Consider the following 20821-nt stretch of genomic DNA (forward strand, 5'->3'; position numbering starts at 1 on the left):
GCCGGATAAGAATATAGAAATATTTTAACTGGTATTATAATATAACAATTTAACGGCATCCTAAATAATAATAGTAGACTTCTAGACTTAGTAATAACAAATTTTCTTTGCTCTGTTTCACGTTGTTCTGAACCACTGATAAGCGAGGATGCACAGCATCACCCGGCATTAGTAATACGTAGCGCATTGGAACAGGAAACATCTTGTCTCCCTCCCGCACCGCGGCTAGTGCGCCGTTTTCACCATGCAGACTATGACGCGATTAATAATGCTCTTTCTAAAATTGACTGGTACACTGAATTAAACTCTGACAATGTCGCAGTATCAATTGATAATTTTTATAACATTATTAACACTATAATAGATCAATACATTTCCCTGAAACAAGTTAAGCAATCACATAGATACCCATCCTGGTACTCTAAACGACTTATTAAAATAATAAAAAATAAATTAAATGCTCATAGAAAATGGAAAATTTATGGTCGAGAATCTGATTACCAACTTTTCTCAGAGCTTCAGAACATTCAGAAAGAAACACAAATTTCATGTTACAATCAATTTTTGGATAGAGCAGAGTATAACATAGGCACAAATTCAAAATTCTTCTGGTCTTTTGTAAAAAACAAAATCAATAGCACCCAGTTTCCTGATACAGTTTATCTGGACAATCAAACAGCTACAGAAGGCGCTCATATTGCTGAGCTCTTCAATAATTACTTTTTATCTGTCTTTGAATCACATAATAACACTCTGTACCTAGACTCAGATGCTGAAAGTTCTCATTTAGTTGACATTTGCTCTGTAAAGTGTACCCCTTTAGTAAAAAAATATTTAAAAAATATAAACGTATCTAAAGGAACCGGTCCAGATGGTATTCATCCTATATTTTTGCGTAACTGCTATATGAATTTGGCGCCACCCTTATCCATACTTTTCAATTTATCTTTAAAACAAGGCCTTATGCCAGATTTCTGGAAAATGTGTTACGTTACTCCAATTCTTAAAAGCGGTGATAGACACGATATAAAAAACTATAGAGCTATATCAAAACTTTCTACTATTCCTAAATTATTTGAGAAAATAGTCTATGATACTATTTACCCAGCTGTAAGAAATATTTTATCAATAAACCAACACGGTTTTCTTAACAAAAGATCCACTGAGACCAATCTTTGTGAATTAGTGGATATAGTAATTAGGGCTATGGACGAAGGACATCAGGTTAATGCCATTTATACTGATTACTCAAAAGCTTTTGATAAAATATCTCATTTTATATTAATTAAGAAATTAGCTGGCATCGGTATCCATGGCAACCTTCTAAGATGGCTAGAAAGTTACCTTACACATAGAACCCAAGTAGTTACGATTAAAGGCTATACTTCCAACTTTGTCCCCATTACTTCTGGCGTTCCCCAAGGATCACATCTTGGCCCTTTATTATTTAATATTTTCATCAACGATATAGACAATATATTTCGGAATACAAGCTCTCTTCTATACGCTGATGATAATAAAATATTTACAAAAATTAAGAATTCAGATGATAGCATACTCCTCCAGACTGACTTGAATAAGCTTGGTAATTACTGCGTAAAAAATGGTCTCACTATAAATGTTGAAAAATGTTGTGCCATAAGTTTTACAAGAAAATCTAATCCAATACTGTATAATTATCAGATATATGACACAAAATTAAAAAGAGTTCAAGAGGTTAGAGATTTGGGGGTAATCCTGGATAGTGAACTCACATTTACAACCCACTATGATCGTATAATTAATAAATCATATAAAATGCTTGGTTTCATTTTAAGGCAGGGAAGTGAGTTTAAAAAATTGCATACATATTTAATTTTATACAACGCTTTTGTCAGGTCACATCTTGAGTATGCGTCAGTTGTTTGGAACCCCTGCTATAATATTCATATAAACTGCTTGGAACGTATTCAAAATAAATTCATTAAGCATTTAGAATTCCGACAACATTTAGATCCCACGTTTAATTTTCACTCCAACGATTTAAGTTCTTTGAAAGACCGTCGAACCCATAGAGACATAATATTTTTATATAAATTATTACATAATATAGCTGATTCTCCATTTCTATTAAGTAAAATAGGATTACACTGCAGAAGGCCTACATCCCGATGTAAAGATGTATTAGATGTTGCCTATGCGAGAACAGTACATGGAAAGAACAGGTTAATAATTCGGGCATGTAGCTGTTATAATAGAGCATACAGTCATATTGACATATTTCATGAAAAGTTAAATGTTTTCAGATCATTGGTTTGTGATAATTTAAATAATTACTGATTTTTTTTAACCCCATTCTTACATTTTTTTTCTGAATACTTATCTCATTTGTAACTAATTCATTATAGTATTGTATAATAGGCGTGTATAGTATTGTGTAACTTATATAGCTTGTAATTAGTTGTTAATTTGTATTACTTTTGTTTTGTGGTTTTTATCTTACCGTTGCTTACCTTTTAACTAAAAGTGTCGTATAAATTGTTGGAAACTTCACTGGTGAAAGTGTAAGTTTTAAGATTTGTTAATATTTAAGTATCATAATACTGTTTGTTTCCTATACATGAATAAATAAATAAATAAATAAACAATAAATACCACCTTCGCACGAGTCGCCACAAATTAGGATATCATCCCCACCATCTGTATGTGTGGCTGTCCTCCACAGTGCGGTTTTCAAGGAGCTTTCTTCCTCGTACTACTAAGCTGTGGAATGAGCATCCTTGTGCGGTGTTTCCGGGACGATACGGCATGGGTACCTTGAAAAAAAGCGCGTACACATTCCTTAAAGGCCGGCAACGCTCTTGTGATTTCTCTGGTGTTGCCTGAGAATGTGGGCGGCGGTGATCACTTAACCATACGCTCGTTTGTCCGAGGAGGACATTAAAAAATTACAATATTAACACGCTGCACCTTATGGTATAAGTACTGTGGAAGTGAAATTAATTCTATTTTTCGGTGTTCATAAGATTTTCTTTTATGAATAAAGAATGAAATGAATGAATGAAATAAGGGACGAGACGAGCAGGACGTTCAGCTCATAGTAATTGATAAGCTCTGCCCATTACAATGCAGTGCCACTCAAGATTCTTGAAAAACCCAAAAATTCAGAACGGCACTACAACTGAGTGAGTCACCTTGAGACATAAGATGTCAAGTCTAATTTTCCCAGTAATTTCACTAGCTACTGCGCCCTTCAGACCGAAACACAGTAATCCGAAAATGATATTATGGAAAATTGATTTATAGAGAATTATGTATATATATTTTTGAATATTTTATTTATGATTACGATTAGGTAATTGTACATATACGCAACTAGCTGTGTTTTTCTTTATGAAAATACGGGACGAAACGAGCAGGACGTTCAGCTTATGGTTATTGATACGCCGTGACCACTACAATGCAGTGCCGCTCAGGATTCTTGAAAAGCCCAAAAATTCTAGCACTCCAATTGCGCTCGTCACCTTGAGACATAAGATGTTAAGTCTCATTTGCCCAGTAATTTCACTAGCTACGGCGCCCTTCAGACCGAAACACAGTTAAGTTTACACATTACTGCGCCACGGTAGAAATAGGCGCCGTTGTGGTACCCATAATCTAGCCGGCATCCGGTGCAAAGGAGCCTCCCACTGGTAAATATTAACAGGACAATCATCATTCAAATAAAACGGGAATGCTTGGTGTACTCTTTGAGCATTATGGAGATGTTTCCATTGAGAGGAATCATCCAGAAAATGGTGAAGGTTTGCATTTAATTGGAATGTGTCTTAATAATATATTCTACTTGAAATTACGGAGTAGTAAAGTGAGTTCCTAAATTGGTAGTATATGAGTTCTCTCTGCATCTTCTACCGCATTTATCACGGGGACTGTTCAGAGGAGTTATTTGGGTTAATTCCAGCGGCCGAATTCAACCACCGGACATTAAGTCAAAATGCAACATTCCTCGCGCATCATGTTGACGTCTGGCGTTCCACAAACGTGCATTTTGCTAGAAATTTCTTGCCTCACACAGCCACTTTGTGAAAACAATTACTGCTGCTGTTGTAACCAATATGACTCAGGGATATTCAAGCAATACTCCCAATCTCCTTAATGGCCGGCAACGCATCTTTTAACCCATGGTGTTGTGATTGTCCACGGGCATTGCCTCACAACGTTCCAACACTTGAGTCTCTCGCTCATTTGCCACCTCTACATAAAGTAAGTACTAGATCTCAGACTATTTGAGTTGCTCTACGTTGAACATGCTTATATGATAATGAGCTGATCTTAGTTTATATCTGGAACTTCCAGGGGGAGACTCCTTTGCACAGCTAGATTATGGGTACCACAACGGCACTTTTTTCTGCCCGAAGCAGTTATGTTTGGTGTCGGTCTGAAGGGCGCAGTAGCTAGTGAAATTACTGGGCAAATGAGACTTTATATCTTATGTCTCAAGGTGACGGGTGCAATTGTAGTGCTGCTCAGAATTTTTGGGTTTTCCAAGAATCCTGAGCGGTATTGCATTGTAATGGGCGTGCGAATTGTCATAAAAAAAATCTTCCTGGCTCTGTTGCCTTTATTTTGCCAAGCGAAGAAAGTCACAGAACCAAGCTAAATAATTCCTAAAAGATTGGACAATCATCAACTGCATTTACCTCACGTTCTTAATTTATCACACAACATTATCGTTAAAATCCGCAGCTTCCATCACGTCTTAAATGATAAGGCTTATATCTGATGTCTCACACGAGTTACATTCGGGTAGACCAAGATATGTAACTATATAAACCGTATCATTGATATTCGAATCTAAAAATGTTGAGGTTGCTAATCGCTTGTTTTGCCTTTTCGTTGACTACGTGTAATGGAACACCCACGTGTCATGATGTGCAACAGTCGCATGTAAGTCTTTCAAAAATAATATAAAACATTGACACATATTAGCATTTACTTGACCCAAACTAGGCATAGCCTGTGCTATGGGTTGCAAGACAACGTTAGATTTAATATGATATACATACTTAAACATCTTAAAATATAAAATTCGTGTCACGATGTTTGTACGCGATGAACTCCTAAGCTACTGAACTGATTTTGATCAAATGTTGCAAGCTGTGTGCAGTTGGATCCAACTTGAAAGATAGGATAGTAATTGTTATTACGATTCGAGGCCCTCGTGACCGTTAATTTTTTTTTAAATTTTATTTATTTATGAATAATTCTATGAGATAAATTTTTGACGCACAGTTTGTTAAATGTTTAAATTATAATAATGAGTTTTATAAATTTATAAACATTTATTTTTGAATAGACCGTAGATGAAGAAATCTTTTATCAGAACCTAAATACTAACACGAAAAAAATGCCATCAATGGCAATTTTTTATATATGTATATATATATACATATATATATATATATATAAATCCAGTCCTTATGTTTGTTACCAGTGAATTCCTAAACTAATGAAACGGATTTAAATGGGTTAAAATGATTACTTCATGTAGTGCAGTTTAGTGCAACTTGAGAGATAGGATAGTTTTTATGTCGATTTGGGACATATAAGTATTTTTATTTCCAATATTTGTTTTGTATGGACATATTTTCTATGAGAGAATTTAATAACGCACGGTCTGAGAGTCTTGCTGTTAATCAATTTCATTATAACAAAAGGAGCATATTTTACAAAATAATTCTTGATGTTATGAAATAATATTGACTAATTCATAAAAAACAGTATTTTATTTATAACGTTTAGAACAACGTCTGTCGGGTCAGCTAGTATTAAATATATTGTTCTCTGAGAGGAGTTATTTGGGTTGAAACCAGCAGACAAACGTTTTGTGAGGTACTTATTGTCTCTTTATGAAATTAGTTACCAGCTCCAGTTTTCAGATACAACTAAGGGATCATTAAGCTTAGAGCACCTACCAGTGGGAAGCTGCTTTGCACAGGATGCCGGCTAGATTATGGGTACCACAACGGCGCCTATTTCTGTCGTGAAGCAGTAATGTGTAAGCATTGCTGTGTTTCGGTCTGAAGGGTGCCGTAGCTATTGAAATTACTGGGTAAATGAGACTTAACATCTTATGTCTCAAGGTGACGAGCGCATTTGTAGTGCCACTCAGAAATTTTTGAGTTTTTCAAGAATCGTAAGCGGCACTGCATTGTAATGGCCAGGGCGTATCAATTACCATCAGCTGAACGTCCTGCTCGTTTCGTTCCTTATTATGATAAAAAAGCACACTCCCAACTTCAGGGACTCATGACCTTGACGTATCTCTTGACCTCTGGTCTTGCAGATCGGTTGCAGGGCTTTCGGTTGTTGTTCTAACAAGTGAGCCATCATTATCTTGCCCATATTTTTTTATGGAATAGGAGGACAAACTAGCATACGGGTCACCTGGTGTTAAGTGATCACCGCAGCCCACATTCTCTTGCAATACCAGAGGAATCACAAGAGCGTTGCAGCCCTTTAAGGAAGGTGTACGCGCTTTTTTAAAGGTACCCATGTCGTATCGTCCCGGAAACACCGGAAGCTCATTCCACAGCTTTGTAGTATGAGGAAGAAAGCTCCTTGAAAACCGCACTGTGGAGGACCGCACATATTTGCCCCCTTTTAGGTAAAAAATATATGTATCAGTTTTTTTTTACTTTCCTTATACATTTTATTGAAACAAAACAAATCCTATAACTATATTATTTACAATACTATGATTACATTAAAATAAAACTATCATTACGGGGAAGCGTACCAAGAATACTGGCAGTATTTCCACGTTAGCTGCCAGCACTTGAGTTACCAATAAACCTATTAAGGCGCGAAGATAGTACTTTGTGTTTTTTTTATTATATAGGTGAAGTTATTTATAGGGCGATGGGAATGTCAATATTAAACATTAAAATCAAGGTTGTACTAAAATGGATTACCATAAATAATATCCTTGCTGATATATAAGAGAGTTGAATGGACAAAGTCTCGAAAGCCTTTGTACGGTTTTCAGTTTTAAGAAAGTAATGCGAGAATTTTTAATTTACAGTTGGCTTCCCTTCACGAACGAATGAATCAGATGATTAATACACTGTATTCCTCACGTAAGTATCCAATGTTTGTAAACAAATATAATTACGTTGAAAAAGCTATTTACGATACCAGCGAATGTACATTAAATTATAAAACTAATAACTTTTTGAATTAAGAAATCTTTGTACATCTCACGTTTTGAACATAGATTGTGAAGTCTTATATATTATAGATTTTTTAGTAATTCTATCACTTATCTATACATCTATACATATAAATAAAATTGGAGTGTCTGTTTGTAATTTTAAAAGTAACCGTTTTTTACTACATGTATATGAATATATATACATACACCAAAATAACATGGACCGATTTTGACGGGACTTTTATTGGCAGGTAGCTGATGTAATAAGGAGTAACTAAGGTTGCGTTTATTTAAAAAAAAATTAGAAAAATAAAGTAATGTTGCAATGTCCAAGAAACGGATTAAGTCTAAAAATAATTTATATGGCAAAACAACGTTTGCCGGGTCAGCTAGTTTATAATAAAAAAGCTTACCTTAAGTTATCGACATCTTATAAATATATTCATCAGTCATCAATATTTGTTTTATATTTTCAGCTATATTTTCAAACGCACAAAGCGCAGCCTCTCCGCCTACAGCTGCCCAATCTACAGATGAACCACAAAAAGCACCAAGTTATGAAGCCGTTTATTACCCACCATCGTATACCGCACCTGGAGCACCACCATTTATCTACGTAACACCACCAGCAGCCACTCCATCAGCAATACCGAACCCACCCATACCTTACCCACAACCGGAGCCAGCAAAACTAGAGCCTGCTCAACCGTGGAGCTATTATGATCAGTATTATCAATCTTACTACGCACCGCAACCACCAACGCCCTACCCAGTACCATACCCGTATCCAACCCCTTGTGAATACCACAACCGTCATCATTCAGAAATACCAACTCCACCTGGTTATCCTTCTAGAGCTCCCTATCCTCCACAGCCTTACCAAGCTTATCCTACCACAACACCCCCTACTACAGCATACCCTACAGCATCATACCCTATTCCAGCTTACCCTTATCCATATCCAGCCCCTGCATATCCTCCATACTCCACGTATCCAGCACCACATGAAATTCCTGCTCCACGATATCCCTAATTATTACAATTAAGTAGGTCCATAATATTTATTATCGTAATAGCTAAATAGTTGTTAAATGAAATTTTAACGTAGTATCAGTGTTGATGTAAGTAATTTCATCAGATATTATCGATATTGTTTCAATGTTAGTATGTATTGCATCAACTTTCCTAATTTTGCGATAACTTTTTATATATAATAACATACCATTACATTAATCAACATTATCAAAGCAAGATGACACCAATATACTTTGCGGTTGTGCTAATTATACAGGTAATGTTGGAGTTTTGTAGCTTTTTAAATATTTTTCTTTAAATAAACTATAATTAATTGAAGTAACGATGTATTTTCTTTATAGAGTTCAATTATAGTCGCCGATGTTAACAGTGAAATAGCCCGAAATACTACTAACGTACTTAATGGAATAAAATCTGAAACTGATGATTATCTCGGTAAAGATGCAGAGTCTGTGGATATTATAGACCTTTTTGCGGAAAATGCTGGATCACTATACCCAACTACATCAGCAGCGATGATGGCACAAGCTGCTCTGTCAGATAAATCACCAGAAGATCAACTGGAAGATATCAAAGGTATAGCAAGTCAAATAACAATGGCAATTGAGAGTGAAATGGCAAATCTTCTATCTTATGCTGTCACGACATACGATAAAGACACTGGAAAAAATACTCTACGAAAGAAACGGTCAATTGAATCACCTCTAGATAGCACTCAACTTGTAATGAGATTACTGAAACATATAAAATCAAACAACGATTACCAAAATATAGCAATTGAGAAAATGATGAGTGCTCAAGAGATTGCTGATAAATACAACATTCCATTTAAAGCTGATCCTGAAATTTTAAGTGATCTTGCATTGGCTGGTAATGAGCAGGTTAAGGAACTAACTTCAATAATAAAAGATGCGTGCGACTTGAAAAATACATCAAGATGTGAATCTCAAGTAATTAAGAATTGTCAGGAATCTAACAAAACAAACATTGCTGTACCGGCAACAAAAGAAAAATTCCAGACTCATGACAAAGATTTTGCAAGGTATAACTCTTACTTTTCTGAGTCACAGCCAATTTCCTGCAGCCCAGTTACGCCAAGGCCTAGCTTTTATGATTCTATATCGTACAATCCAAACGAATACTCTTACTGTCCGATGGAACAAGTGCCATCCAATTTTATGTTTGACGAACCTGAGGAGTTAGTTGGTGAAGAGATTGAAGAGACTGTATCGTCGAAAGTATTCATAGAGGATGAACAGGAACCTGGCACATCCACAGTCAATCATGTTACGCACTACACAATAACGGAAAAATCTCACTTCAGGAAGCCACACATTGAAAAATTACCAGAACAAATGCAATATTACTTCTTTCTAATGTAATTTAATATCATTAAGGTTATTTTTATTATTAAAATAGGATGAAATGATACACAAGAGCAACTTCATAATTATTTAATACAATGAATAAATATACAATTGTAATAACTTATTCTAAATTATTTCTTTGGTGATATTTGGCACGTTTCTATGGCAACCATTATATTTAATTATTGGTAACGGATTATTCAAATATGATAACAATTCTACAGTTGTTGGCTTTGTGTTCTGATTTTAAAAGTTGTTTTTTCTTATATGGGTTCAATTTACTTATTTCACCAATATGCACTTTATGTAACCATAAATCCCGCCATGTTAAATAAATAATGAAATAATAATTTATGATAGTGATTCGTCTTTTAATTATTTGATAGAAAGATAAAGTAGAATCGAATATTACTTAAATTTATCAAAAATTTGGATAAATACTATTACTTTCTGGATTTACTTAAAACAAAAAATTAGGATCCATACCTCCTTATTTTATATAGCTAATCAAGAATATTTTTTTATTCTTAACTATTCATTGTTTTCACATTGTGCGCTCATGATTAGTCAGTAATAATTTAGGTATTTACAAGCCTTAGATCAAGCATTGGTCTCTGCTGCGCTCCAACTAGATACCGCACTACCTGAGAACAATAGCTTTTTTATTACAGCAACTGTTAGATGCTTATGTGCGTGGCATCTTGACAATCAATCGCATTTACGCTTCGTGTTATTTTACTTTTAAATTAATAAAATACAAACTTTTTACTAATGATCTTTGATCCCAATTCCCAATGTCTTTCTTATTTCTTGTAGTATTTTCACAAATTTTTACTACGCAACCCGGTATTTTAGTTTCAATTATTAGCAAAGTTTAACATGTGGCACGTCAACGTCACACATTGTTCGAGAATGGCTCGAGTACGCCCACTTGGGCGTTGTATTAGTTGTCGCACTTTACGATAATGCCTTCGATATCTAGTAGGAGCGCAGCGTAGACCAATCCTTAATTTAAGTTACAAACATTACATAATATTAATTTACATATAAAATAATGTTTTTAAATAATACAATTTCTTCTTTAACTTTAACGATTAACTTATACTTTTCCTATGCTATCTCCAAGGTGGTGTCTTTACATTAACATATCACATACTTCTTAGTTTGGGACTCCTGAAGTCAAAATAAATAATGAAGACTACTAAATACCTCAATGAAGAGAGATCATTGATTTAACTAAAACATTAATTGAACATTTTTCCGTTGTTTGCAATGTAGTTGCGAAAACTCAAATTAAGTTGATCCCAAAACTCAATGCTAAAGACAATTTAAACCGCTTTTCTCTTTTGAAAATATCGGATAGCCACGTATAAGCTGTAATCATAATTATAAATATATTTTTTATTCATCAAAACTGGGTGCCTATTCTGAACAAATTCATGAAGAAAAAAAAACGGTTATCCCACGGAAATAGCAAATCATTGATTTGAATAACTTTAGCTATGTGCGTTGGGATATATAGATAAGTATTCAAAATTCACAATGTTATTCATAAATCCTTTTCCCCTTTTTCTGGCCCCGCTGCCGCCGGCTTTGTCAACTGTCGTTGAAATTTGATAGGTACACGAGTTTTTGATATTAGTCTAGAACAAGATAGACCATGGCAAATGGAAAACATCGATGAAAACAGGCCAGGTTTATTACTTTAGTTTGCGTGACAAGCTACGTCTTACACTCGGGATTTGTATGTCAATTTGTGTTAGTGTGCAGGCATTGCTCAAAATAGAGGTTATCAGTTAACCTCAAATTTTTTCGAGGCTTTCACAGCTATCACAGTCTATCTAGACCTATAAAATATCTAAGGCTTGCACTATACCGCTTGACGGCAGAATATTGCTTGACTGTGAATGTAAGAAAGCCGGTGTCACTAAAATGTCAAATTAAATTAATTCTTCCTTCGTCTTCAGTTAGGTATTCAGGGTGATGTCTCCATTTATTCCAAAATGTTTATTCATAATGATATTCTTTATCTGTGCGCGTAGTACGCAGAGTATGCACTATTATAACTTGCATGGGGTTGGTATCTGCAATGAGAATAATAATTTTTGAAGTGATAATTATTTAGCGGCGTTGAGCAATTGTCTTGTGATGGGTCGCGACCAAAGAGTATAATAATATATGGGGAAAAGAGAGCCCTCTCTACGCATTATGAGCTGTCTATTTGAAAGCTGGCGCCATCTGGAGATTGGCCCCGAAAATAACTATATATAAGCTCGAAATTATAAAATTCATTTTTAATGTTCTGACGCAATTAAATAAGTAACTCTACTTTTTAATGTAGGTATTGCAATTTTTTACCATGTTGAAGTTGCGCGTAGAGTTAGTTATCTAATATTGTCACAACATAGAACAAAAAGAATAGATTTAGTAGTGTAAATATGCAAAATGGAACACGAGAGCTACATACATGTGCAAACGCTAGGCGTAGCCGCCATTTTATGACCAGTGGGCAGTCACACAAATAAAGAAAAGTTGAAAGGTTTCAAAGCGAGTGACAGCTACGAAAGCTTTCATTTTCGGGCCAACTAACAGATGGCACTACAGTCTTCTGAAAACGTCACTATAAGGCGTCTATCCCACCCCTGGTCGCACATGCCACGTGTCCTCATCAAGAATTCGTAAGACAATTTTATACAGTGTTTTGGTACCAGATTGTCTTATGTATGACGCGATTATAACTTAATATATTCTGACGTCATTTGCACGAAGTATTACTACATAGACACCAGGAGAACATAAATATGGTAGTATGGAACGTAAGTATCCATCACTACACTGTCGGTAATGTCTTTCATAGCGGTTAAAATCATGTGTCATCCTTGCAACAATTACCAGGACTTCATATGCAGTTTAGAGGTTCATGTACAATGCACATCTTAAAATTATTATTATGTATGTTCAATCTTTTGTTTCAACTATGATTGCCTGGTACTAAAACGCTCTGTCCTATCTCATTTTCTCCCACGTTATATCTTATGAATTTATGTTTTCACTGTCTCGCTTTTTCGTTTCATTGACGTTCAAATCACAATGATGGTAAGGAAGTTTTCACTTCAAAACAGTGAATTGCACATAAACTATAACACTGTTATGCCACCGATCTACCCTTAATAGTGACGTAAGCGTAATCGCTTACTGCCGTATATCATGGGCAGCTTGAAGGGTTGAATTCAACCCTTTAAGATGCCACTACTTTTAAAGAGGACAGGTTGCTGGTATTCTCTTAAGATGAAATCCTAAAAAATCCTTCCTAAAAGGCTGGCAACTCTAATTTGATTCCTTCGGTGTTGCGGGAGAATGTGGGTGTTGGTGATGACGAACGGCCGTAACCAATATTCAGTCTTACTCTTACATGAGATAATAATCTCACCTTATCCGCACACGCTTTCTGTCAATGGGACGACGTATAGCTTACCAGCGATAGAAGTTTGTATGGAAATTTCAATTCACGCGCCCCAATATAAGGCAATAAGAATGACTTATCGGGTATATTGGGACAGCTTCAGATTATTGACTGCTAATAACTGGCAGTAGAAGATAGTAATTTATCTCTATGTGTAGATAAAACATCAGGTTCCGTTTCGTTCATGAAAAGGATGACCCAAACGCTTATTTGTCCTCTAACTCCGATGAAAAAAACATCCTGAATACCCTTTTTCAGATTCTTCCTTAGTTGTTTGCGAGTAGAAGCATCTAATTAGGTGCTTGGTTTGTTACAATGGCGTAGAAACTTCGAGAGGCGTAGCTTACCGAGATAGAACCCCGATCCCACCGCACTACCCCCGCCTCTGACTTGATGGTACGTCTGTCTTTATGTCAGCCAGCAATGTAGTGAGTATAATCGCTTACCGAACTGTATGTGCATGCGCCGGATATAGGGGTCCACTTGCGCTTGGGTCTCCTGCGTAGGGCTGCGCCAGCGAGTAGGGCTCCGCTGTCTGAGGCTCGCGTCGCCGCGGGGCGCTCCGCTGTGGACTTTGCTCTGGTGGGCTGAAGTTAATATAACGTAAATGTAAGCTTAAAACAAGAAAATTATTAAAACCTCATTATTATTTTAGTTATAATATTATTAAGAGGGCAATGGAGAGGGCTATGCTCGAAGTTTCCCTGCGAGATCGAATCAGAAATGAGGAGATCCGTAGGAGAACCAAAGTAACCGACATAGTCCAAATGATTCCGAAACTGAAGCGGCAGTGGGCAGGGCAAATAGTTCGACGGACAGATGGCCGTTGGGGCAGTAAAGTCCTTATAATGGCGACCTCGTACGGGAAGACGCAGTGTTGGTAGGCCCCCCACAAGATGGACGGACGATCTGGTCAAGATCGCCGGAATACGTTGGATGAGGGCAGCGCAGGACCGATTGTCGTGGAAATCTTTGGGGGAGGCCTTTGCCCAGCAGTGGACGTCTTCCGGCTGATGATGATTACTAGCTGACCCGACAGACACTCATAATAAGAAAAAACTCTTGCGGGTGTAAATGAATATACTCGGCAAAAGGAATATACAAACCTACCTTTCAAGGCTCTATGCTTTATGTATATACAGGGTGGTCGAAAAGTCCATTAACATTTGATTCGGTTGCCGCGTCTAGCAGCGGTGGCGGAGGGGGGTGGAGGTTACGCATTGCAAGAGCGGCCAATGGGAATTTAGTACCATGGCGTCGTTCAACGGTAGTCAATGTGCGTTTAGTGTACGCGAGTAATATCGAAACAACGATTCTGCGACCTTAGCTCAACGAAAGTTTTGCAATCATTACAAGATACGACACAAAAATGAAGCTCCATCAGGTGTGTTAATTAAAAAATGGGTGCTCAAGTTTGAGAAGACGGGTTCAACAATGGATTTACCTCGATCTGGCCTGCCTAGAACCTCGAGGGACCCCGAAAACGTGGAGCGAGTAAAATCGTCTGTTCGTGGCCAACCTGGACTTTCAACTCGAAAGCGGTCTGCTGTCCTTAACGTGCCAAGATAATGATGTATTAAACCGCATTCTCATGAAAGATTTAAGTCTACATCCCTATAAAATCCAAATGGTGCAGGAATTAAGACCTCAGGACCATGCCACTAGGTTGCAGTTTGCGAACGAAATGGTTGAGCGATTCACAAGTTTTACAAACATTTTTTTCTCAACGAGGCACACTTCCACCTAAATGGGAAAGTTAATAGACATAATTGTCATTATTGGAGTGACACTATGTCATGGTGATCAAAAACCCCTGCATTCCAGCCAACCAACCCAGACACTCTTGACGAATTAAAGGATCGTATTCGCACAGAAATCCAAAACATCTCAACAGAAACATGTAAAGCTGTCATCGAAAATTTCCGCTCTAGATTGCAGCAATGCCAGAATAATGAAGGATTGCATATGGATGATGTGATTTTGAAGAAATAAATTCCCCTTTTGTTTAGTATCGAAAACAATAAACAATTTAGATCTACTGTAATTAGTTTTTTTTTAATCATAATTCCAATTAGAAACGGACTTTTGGCCACCCTGTATATATCGTAGTCAATATATTGGTATATATAACGATAATCTTAATATATATATATATATATATATATATATATATATATTTATTTATTTTGTGCGTCTGTTGTAACTGAACTCCTCCTAAACGACTGGACCGATTTTGATGATTTTTTTGTGTGTTCCAGTGAAATTGAGATTGGTTTAGATTCTCAATTCCGTGCATATAATATAATTTAATTTAAGACGTGTGTACTGGACAACGTCTGTCGGGTCCACTTGTATATATATTATTATTATTTTTTTTATTATGACGACCTGTATTTATGTACTTAGTAAACTATTTAACGTCCGATCCATTTGCAAAAAATTTCACACGTACTATAATCATAACTTTGGCTTTAAGACCTTCACACTAGGATAATAATTTGTACTGTATGAAAATAGAGGTTAACAGTTCGCCCATATTTTTTCGACTTGTTCACAGCTGTGATGTTGTTTCAATCTTCATTCTCATTGTTAGAAACAAATTGAAATATTTGTAAAAATCATAAGAACTGAGAAGAATTAATTAATCTACAGTATACACCAACGAACATCACCATCAATTTCAAAGTTTTAAAGACATTTAACATAAAAAGCTTGAAAGATGACAAGTAATCATTAAGGTGGAGTCAAGTTACAGGACTAATTCTTTATTGTGACTGGGAATGACAAATAGTCGCCATAATTCATTCCCGCGGGCCGCTTCGCCCCTAGATACCAGGAAATCTTTAGTTTATGGTTAGTGTGGCCATATTCATGAAGTATTAAAAGGCATTTATTTTCACAAAATTGATTCCTTCAGAATTCTTTTTGATGTCATTTCTTATACTACTAGATACTACTACCGCTTCGGAAACAAATGGCGCTCTGAGAGAGAAGAAGCGGCGCAAGAAACTCTCCCAGCATTCTTTTTTTTGCGCTCTTTTCAATAAAAATATACAATATTGTACAGTCGCTATAAAATAATCACAATCTAGTCCCAGGCTGTCCGATCATTTAGATATTCAGCAGTGGAGTAATAGGATTTACGACAGAGCCATTTTTTTATAAAACATTTAAATTTATTTATAGATAATGCCTGAACAGTGGCTGGGACTTTATTGTAGAAGTGTACACATTTACCCTTAAAGCTATTATGTATCTTATGAAGCCTACTAGAATTAGGTACAAGCAATCCATTATTTCTAGTGTTATAATAATGAAAATCACTATTAAGAGCAAAGTATTAAAGTACATTAGTTTTTTTTATAAACTTAACTCAAAATTAATATAACTTTATATATTTAATTTTGAATATTTGTTTATAATTATTTGCTTTATCTATTATTATTTAATTTTATACAGTTCTTATTATAAGATGCTATAAAGTTAGATAAATATTGTTCAAGTGTCAGTCTTAGTTCTATTTCAATAATTATTAACATTAAATGAAATTACATAGCAGACGGTAATCGCTGGTTGGCTCTGCACAGGGTTTCCTAGTGAGCCATCCAGAGGAATTTAATTTAAAGGTGCCTCTTTGTATCTGTTTTTGAGATTGAGACTGTAAATTTATATTTGGCATGAAAAACAATGTATTTAATTATAATTTATAATAAATAAATGAAATAATATATCTCAAGATATATAGATTTGTTTAACAATAACATCGAACAATTTAATGGTATATCGGAAAGAATAGCAGTCTTGGACATAAAGATGCCAATAAAGAACAATGAGAAATGGTCTATAATTCAAGCATACTCGCCAATTGAATCAAACAAAAAAGAAGAAATACTAAAAATTGAAAGATTTTATGACGATCTACGAAAAGCTGTTCTAAATTCCCACAAAAATGTTATCGTAATGGGCGACTTTAATGGTAAAATTGGAAAGCGTAATAATGGAGAAGAGTACACTGTAGGGAAATACGGAACAGGTAAAAGAAGTGAAAATGGTAACAGATTAGTCACATTTGCTATAGAAAATAAACTGAGAATTTTGAACAGTTATTATCAAAAAAAGAAAACAAAAAGGTGGACTTGGATTTCCCCAAATGGACTGCACAAGAATGAAATTGATTTCATCATGTCTAACAATACGAACATTTTTCAAGATGTATCAATCGTACATAGCTTAAATTTTCACTCCGATCATAAAATAGTTCGTGCTAAGTTAACAAGCACGCCTATAAAAAGACGCAGAAGATTTAATAACGATAATGGAGCCATGGTTTGTACCGGAAACAGCGACCACCATTTAAATAATGTACATAAATTAAAAGAATATACTGAAATTATAAATATGCCCACTCAGGCTAAATACGAACAATTTATTAACCTATTGAAAACAGAAACTAGTAAAGTAAATGCTAAGAGCAAAAAAACAATATCTGTTGGAACACAATGTCTTCTACAAGAAAGAAAAGAGCTATCACAGAATAATCAGGAGAAAAGTAACCGTTTCAAAATATCAGAAATCAGTAAAAAAAAAAATATTAGTATAAGAAAAGACAAGAAAAATAAGAGGCTAAGTACATTAAAGAAACACATTGAGAGAACTGGTGGAGTCAAAAAGGCATTTAAAGAACTAAACCACAAAAAAGATTGGATGCTAAGGGTAAAAAAGGATGGAAACTGTACAAAAAAAAGGTCAGAAATTCTCAAACTAGCCACGAATTATTTTCAAAATTTATACCAAAGAACAAACTCCCAAGAAGTGAAAGACTTAAGTAACGGAATAGATTCTGAAGATATACCGAAAATACTAGAGGCTGAAACAATAAGAGCAATTAATAGTCAAAAAAGAGATAAAGCACCCGGAATTGATCAAGTAACAAATGAAATACTTAAATCTACTATTTCGGTAAGTGCTCCTATATTAACGGACTTATTTAATGAAATTATAGAGACTGGAATAATTCCCAAAGACTGGAAATCAACAATAATATTGCTACATAAGAAGGGAGATAAAGGTGAAATAGAGAACTATAGACCAATTAACTTGATGTCTAATATATATAAAGTTTTCTCAAAAATAATTTTATTCAGAATTACCTCTGCACTTGACCAAAATCAACCGAAAGAGCAGGCAGGCTTCAGAAGCAAATATTCAACAGTAGATCACATCCATGTTCTTAAACAAGTTTTACAAAAATATAAAGAATATAACAAGACATACTATCTGGGATTTGTTGATTATAATAAAGCGTTTGACTCCTTGGAGCACGGATATATCTGGCAAGCACTACATAGACAGGGAATACATGAGAAGTATATACAAATTATTAAAAATATTTATTCAAAAAGTACAGCGCAAGTTAGGCTCGAAACAATTGGTGAAGAGTTTCCTATAGAGAGAGGCGTCCGCCAGGGTGACCCAATTTCACCGAAGTTGTTTTCAGCGGCCCTAGAAATGATCTTCAGAAATCTAGAACGGGATATGAATGGAATCAACATCAATGGCGAAAAGCTAACTCACCTTCGTTTCGCAGATGATTTAATCTTATTCTCTGAATGTCCAAAAACCCTTGAGCAAATGTTACAACAACTGTCAGATCAAAGTGCCATTGCAGGACTTTCGATGAATACAAACAAAACAAAAATTTTGACCAATGGTTCGCAATCCTATAACATCACAGTAAATAAGAAACAAATAGAATATGTAAAGGAGTATATTTATCTAGGTCAGCTTATAGCCGCAACTGACACCATGCCTAAAGAAATTGATAGAAGGATAGCCAACACCTGGAAAAGATTTTGGTCTCTTAGCGAGATTATGAAAAATGTAGATATGCCAATTAAAGAAAAAAGAAAAGTATATAATACCTGCATTTTGCCATGTCTAACGTATGGTTGCCAAACATGGGCATTAACAGAAAAGTTGTTGAAAAAAATCGAAATCTGCCAAAACGGAATTGAAAGAAGTGTTATTGGAATTAAAAGAAGAGATAAAATAAAACTAACAAAAATTAAGAGTACAACTCAATTCAAAGATGTCAAAACTGTGTGCAAAACATTAAAGTGGAAATGGGCAGGACATATGCTACGTGACAAAAGCGAAAAATGGACAAAAATCATAACGGAGTGGTATCCACGAGAATGCAAAAGAAGCAAAGGGCGACAAATAAAACGATGGGAGGATGACCTTAAGAGAGTGGCTGGCCCAGAATGGATAAGAATGGCGAGAGAGAGAGAACGATGGAAGTCTTTGGAGGAGGCCTATGTCGAAGGACAAGCTGTTAAGAAAATTGTAAGCAATTAGTTAAGGATATATATTTAAAAAATGTTATTGTTAGTAACAGCAATAAAGGCTTATTTATTTATTTATTTATATAGATTTGTTTAATTATCGTATGTAAGTAACATAAATGTATAAAACACTTTTTAAAGGATTAAAACGCCTTGTAGGTAACTGTGTGTTTGCATTAGTTTTCGCATAACAGTTATATTTTTATTATTATTTTATCCAACCCGACATTTTGTGACCCTTCGAGCACGTTTTCAGGGGGCTGCCAAAGAGGATGTAAATACTACGTAATAAGAGGCAGGACTGCCTAAGTAATAATTGAAATTTAGTTTATTATAAAATGTGCAGAGATTTGACATTTTTTTTATGAAAATAAGGGGCGAGACGAGCAGGTCGTTCAGCTGATGGTGATTGATACGCCCTGCCCATTACAATGCAGTGCTGCTCAGGATTATTGGAAAACCCAAAAATTCTGAGCGGCACTACAACTGCGCTGGTAAACTTGAGACATAAGTTGTCAAGACTCATTTGCCCAGTAATTTCACTAACTACGGCGCCTTTCAGACCGAAACACAGTAATGCTTACACATTACTTCTTCACGGCAGAAATAGGCGCTGTAGAAGGAGTTTGAAGGCGAAAGGTCTCTTAAAACGCAGTGGATTTCGGCTATTTCCGTTTCTTACAAGATTATAGCCGTCATTTGCCAATCTATCAATGTCTTCGCGTTTCATACAATTGCTTTTTCTTAGAGTTTCGCTAGCCGGGACTGCAGTCGACAAGAGTTGACATAGAACATTTCGTTTGTTGTGTGTGTCTTTTTTGTTTTAGATACATCAACAGTGTTCGTTCAGTTGTGTTTCAACCGCGCTTTGAATACAACACCTCGCAATGACAAAGTGTTCAGTAAAAATCTGACCAAAAACCAAATAACAGGATAATTAACTAAATTTAAAATGTATAAATCGTATTTCAGGTAAGTGCCCCTTTAAATTAACAAAATTGTGTAACTAACTTGACGTTTTTATTCATTTTACTAAACATTTCAATTACTAAAACAAAATGTTCTTGCGTCGTGTTCGCGTCTGTCTCGCGCGTGACGTGGTGTTACTATTTCTAATGAACGTATATGTTTTAATGTTATCTGTATAAGTTAATGTATACGTTTAAATACAACGCCGCTCGGACATTTTTTGACGACCTTTTAATAGCCGATTTGGAGTCTAGTTGTTTATTGTGGGTACGTCAATGTAGGGTAGCACAAATAATGTAAAAATAGCCCCTCTTTGAAAATTATTCAATTTATAACTATGAAATTTCAACGATAATAATTCAACGGGATTATTGTACAAAATCAAAATCAAATTACTACTACGGAACTAAGCAATTTCTCCGAATTTCGAACAATCACTTAAAACAAACAA

At 35.4% G+C, this 20821-nt stretch overlaps 2 protein-coding genes across 2 annotated transcripts in view; one reads left to right on the forward strand and one right to left on the reverse strand.

The window, feature by feature from the left end:
• The first annotated feature begins 1797 nt into the window (after positions 1 to 1797).
• On the forward strand, positions 1798 to 9609 carry LOC126979562 (uncharacterized). Its single transcript, XM_050828930.1, has 2 exons — positions 1798 to 1825; positions 8693 to 9609. The coding sequence occupies exons 1-2, from the start codon at positions 1798 to 1800 to the stop codon at positions 9607 to 9609; spliced, it is 945 nt and encodes a 314-aa protein (XP_050684887.1).
• Positions 9610 to 9666: 57 nt separating this feature from the next.
• Positions 9667 to 20821, reverse strand: part of LOC126967075 (T-box transcription factor TBX1-like) — a 69118-nt gene continuing 57963 nt past the window's right edge. Inside the window, exons 8-9 of the mRNA XM_050811455.1 lie at positions 13504 to 13644; positions 9667 to 11678 (exon numbers count right to left, since the gene is read on the reverse strand). Coding sequence (XP_050667412.1) covers positions 11621 to 11678; positions 13504 to 13644 — 199 coding nt within the window. The 3' untranslated portion in view covers positions 9667 to 11620. The remainder of the gene's footprint in view (positions 11679 to 13503; positions 13645 to 20821) is intronic.

Source organism: Leptidea sinapis, chromosome 1 (assembly GCF_905404315.1).
Source record: "Leptidea sinapis chromosome 1, ilLepSina1.1, whole genome shotgun sequence".
In the NCBI taxonomy this organism is placed as follows: domain Eukaryota; kingdom Metazoa; phylum Arthropoda; class Insecta; order Lepidoptera; family Pieridae; genus Leptidea; species Leptidea sinapis.

Excerpts from the sequence above, each read along its gene's own strand:
- LOC126979562 (XM_050828930.1), top strand. The coding sequence starts at position 1,798 with ATGCTTGGTTTCATTTTAAGGCAGGGAA. Across the intron at positions 1,826-8,692 it reads TTTCATTTTAAGGCAGGGAA|ACCTTTTTGCGGAAAATGCT; the intron begins GTGAGTTTAAAA and ends TGGATATTATAG.